The following is a 4,115-nucleotide window of genomic DNA, read 5'->3' on the forward strand; positions in this document are numbered from 1 at the left end:
TAACCTGGATGAAGTGAAATAATACGATGCCAAATCTCAATTTACTACTAGACTACCACCCTACCACCAAACAGTAATATCATAAATACTGTACATTGTACGATGGGCTTATTTTGATATATCACTGCTTACGCTAGAGTAAAATATTTATTCAATAACGTGTTTAGCAAATGACAGAACAATGTAAGCAGCTTCAATGCCATTGTGTGCTCTGCAACAAGCCTGCATCTTTACTGACCACCTTAACCCGTGACAGCCATGACTAGCCTGTAATACAATTTTATCCATCCTTAAAGTAATGTTTTGGTTTTTTTAAAACTTCTAGTCCCAACATGCATCACATTTCCCGGACGAGGGGGTGGGATTCAAAACGGAAGAGTTTTGGAGTCCAGGTCAATTTGGTGCATTGTGGGACGTGGGAAACGTACAAGATTGCTCTTTGAGGCGGTTTTATACACGCTGCTGTTGAACAGGGGATAGACAGAGTAAATTGAGAACAACAAAGACAACTTTTAAGGTTCAGAAGGTACGTTTTAATTCCATTTACAAACTTTAATAAACATGTATTATTTCTTGCAAGCTGATTGCCTCCCTCCGTTGGCGAAAATATGTCTCTAACCATGAATGCCTGAATAAACGGTTGTGTTTAAGCGCTTGTAGCACCGCCCAAAATACAAATAGAATAAAAATTAGAGTCTGGTAGGGTGTCAGTTCAAAACGATGGATATTTTTTTCTGATACAGATAATGCTTTAGAATTGTAATAGGTACTCTGCGTTTCGTATGATGTAGCGATATAATCGCGGGCAAATGAGGCCATACTTCAGTCGATAAAGGGAAATCTGCATCCTGGATGTAAATGAATATAACACTTATTTAGAAAGGATACGCTGTAATGTATCCTGAATCTACTAATCTAGTTAATTAAATCTAACCCATTTACTTTGGGAGGACTGATTGTATTACCTTTGTTTGTTAGTGATCAGGTTGGGCCCTATTATTGGTGTTTTTGTTTTTAACCGGGAGTTTGTATATTCCCTTGCAGAATCGTTTGTTGATGAAGCTGCAAAATAGATTGAGTCTAAGTTCAGGCCTATGTATGTGTGTGTATATATATATATATATATATGTATGTATGTATGTATGTATGTGTGTATGTATGTATGTATGTATGTATGTATGTATATATATATATATATATATATATATATATATATATATATATATATATATATATATACACACACACATACATATACACACACAAAACCCAGTAGTGGTTTTTCAAAGTGAGTAAGGCACTTCAAGGATGGAAATAAGACCCCCATTGCTTAGCAGTTAAACAATGCGTTTAATCAGACACCCCGTAATAAAATCTGGAGTGAGTAAAACTGCCCTGCAGTGGTAGTCAAATTTACACTCCACCCCTGCAATAGCTGAAATATTTATCTAAGGTTATTTTTGTGTCTGTTGCGTGTTGGAATTTGTGTTTGTGGCAAGTTCTTTGCTATGTTCAGAAATGCTTGCAGCTGTGTTGCATTGGCACTAATTTTGCTGTGAATTTTAACCTTTTACTTTGTCCTGCTACAGGAAACATGTCTATCGGAGTCCCAATTAAAGTTCTTCATGAGGCGGAGGGCCACATTGTTACCTGTGAGACCAACACTGGTGAAGTTTACAGAGGGAAGCTCATTGAAGCCGAGGACAATATGAATTGCCAGGTGAGGCAAAATAAAGTATTGTTGGTCCCCCTTGTATCAACAGCTCACAAATGTTACCCTGAATTGCATTTCAGTATTGACCTTTTGTGAAAATGGATGCTTATGCTATCTGATGATGCACTTCAACAATGTTATATGCAGAACACGGTGAACAGCAGGGCCATGCTCAACAGCATACACATAAGAAACTGCTAATTCACCTCAAACATTTGTACAGAACTGGTTCGGAGCCTGCCATTGTATGCTTTGAGAAATGCTTAAGATACCTAGCTGCTCTGCTGCAGCATTTGATACGCTCTGACTTTGTGTGCTTGCCTACAGATGTCCAATATCACTGTGACATACAGAGATGGCCGCGTCGCACAGTTGGAACAGGTCTACATTCGTGGCAGCAAGATCAGGTTCCTCATACTACCGGACATGTTAAAAAATGCTCCGATGTTGAAGAGTATGAAGAACAAAAACCAAGGTTCTGGGGCTGGAAGAGGAAAAGCTGCAATTCTCAAAGCCCAAGGTATGTAGTTGGCTTAAACCAGGTCTGCTTTCAAAGAGAGAAACATTGAAATTACTGTCTAATAGCACAGTAGAAAACAATTGGTGCACATGTCTTGTGTGGTTGCTTTGTCTTATCGGGACTTGCCTTATCTGGAGGCTTACTCGGTAAGGGTTTAATTGTGCAGAGGGTTTGTAATTGGATTAGCTACTCTGCCACACTGCATGTTTCATATTAACCTACAGGGCTGCATGCAGTTTTAATGCCTGTCCATGTTCAATTGTAACCTGAGCCCTTGCCTTCAGCTGTTCTGCTTCTCCGGTTATTATGCTGTCCTGACTAGTCTGTTCAGTTTACTGTATGTCGTTTACTTGCTGTTCAGGTCTACTTATATGTGTGAAATGTTCACAAGAATGTATTTCTTTTCCTTCCAGTGGCTGCCAGGGGAAGAGGTCGTGGAAGTATGGGACGGGGGAACATATTCCAAAAGAGACGATAATCTTTACGCTCCCATTAAAATTGATTTCATGAAGTTTCGTTTCTTTTTGTACAGTTTTTATAATTGTTGGGTGATTCTATTGAGATTGCATGGAGGCTGCATTGACTGGTGCGTGGCTATAATAAATGTTTTCCAACATCTGTGTGTGGCATTTTGTTTTTTACTGGCATGGATAAATCGTGGTGGAACAGCGCTGCCAAAATATGTACATACACCTACAAATCTGATACTGATCAATACTACTTACTCTATACCCCTAAAATCTTTAGTATGCTATGTGAGAAAGCAAATGCTGTTTTTTACAAGTCATGTTTGAATTATGCCAGTTAATGTGCAATATAGAGTGTAACCAACTTTCCAAAGTGCCATATGGCTGCAAAGGATTAAGGGTAAGCAGATGATCACTCTGTAAATAGTTATATAGTGATCAGTCTTAAAACAAGCATAAGATGTACTTGACTGCCTCCCTATAGCTAAAGTATATTTAAAAGATAACTATTAGTAAAATATTTGCTACTATAACAGCTAAACAATGTAGTATGTTATTTAATGTAAATGCAACCTTTGCAAAAACCAATACAGATACTTTAATGGCTAAGCTACTTTTAAGCAATTGATGGCAGTAGAGCACAAGTATAGCTTTAACACACACTAAAAAGCAAATTATAGCCTTTCTCCTATATTACTTACGCAGCTTTCAAAACAACTACACTGTATAGGGGTGCAACCTACATTTCTAAAAAAGTGCAGAATAATCATTTGCTCAGTTAGCCTACACTGCGTCGTTTTCACGTTATGAAGGGAGTGGCGTTTGCTAGAATGGCCTCGTGCGTTTTGTTAAAAATGGGCAAATAGAATCACTCTTTGATCAGTCAATACGGAACGGTTAAAGTTTTAAAGTTCCGGGAAATCACATTTGTTAATGGTTTTATTTGTAACGATGTACTATATGTGGAACTGCATGATTAAAATAGAACTTCATGGAATAATGGTGTTTTTAATAAGCAAACGGTACAATACCTGGGCTGTTTAAAGTGTAAATTTGTTATTCTTTTTTGATGCTACTGTTAGTGATAATTTGCCGTGGAATCAATACATTTATTTTTAGCGAAATTAAAAATAGGCTGTAACAAATTAGTGCCCTAGCTAAACTATTAGAATGATAGTCATGCATGGTTTCTTTAAAAAAAGAAAAAAAAAGTTAGGCATCGCAGTGCACCACTCTGCAGAGAAGTCAAACGAGAGGACCTGTCTTTTGTGTTGTTAATACACATGTTCTTGGACATAGACACGACCAGCTTTTTGGAAACATATGGTATACGAGGGGGTCAATGTAAATCTGATTTGTTTTTATGATTGGTCTGTCACTTCTGCGCTCCAGCCTATCAGCGCCGAGTGTCTTC

The 4,115-nt window shown here is 37.8% G+C and overlaps 1 protein-coding gene across 1 annotated transcript; it reads left to right on the forward strand.

Annotated features, from left to right (window-relative positions):
- The first annotated feature begins 398 nt into the window (after positions 1-398).
- Positions 399-2,850, forward strand: LOC121297313 (small nuclear ribonucleoprotein Sm D3). Its single transcript, XM_041223558.1, has 4 exons — positions 399-526; positions 1,590-1,720; positions 2,042-2,234; positions 2,648-2,850. The coding sequence occupies exons 2-4, from the start codon at positions 1,595-1,597 to the stop codon at positions 2,710-2,712; spliced, it is 384 nt and encodes a 127-aa protein (XP_041079492.1). The 5' UTR covers positions 399-526; positions 1,590-1,594; the 3' UTR covers positions 2,713-2,850.
- The last annotated feature ends 1,265 nt before the right edge of the window (positions 2,851-4,115 follow it).

This window comes from Polyodon spathula, chromosome 22 (assembly GCF_017654505.1).
Source record: "Polyodon spathula isolate WHYD16114869_AA chromosome 22, ASM1765450v1, whole genome shotgun sequence".
Lineage (NCBI taxonomy): Eukaryota > Metazoa > Chordata > Actinopteri > Acipenseriformes > Polyodontidae > Polyodon > Polyodon spathula.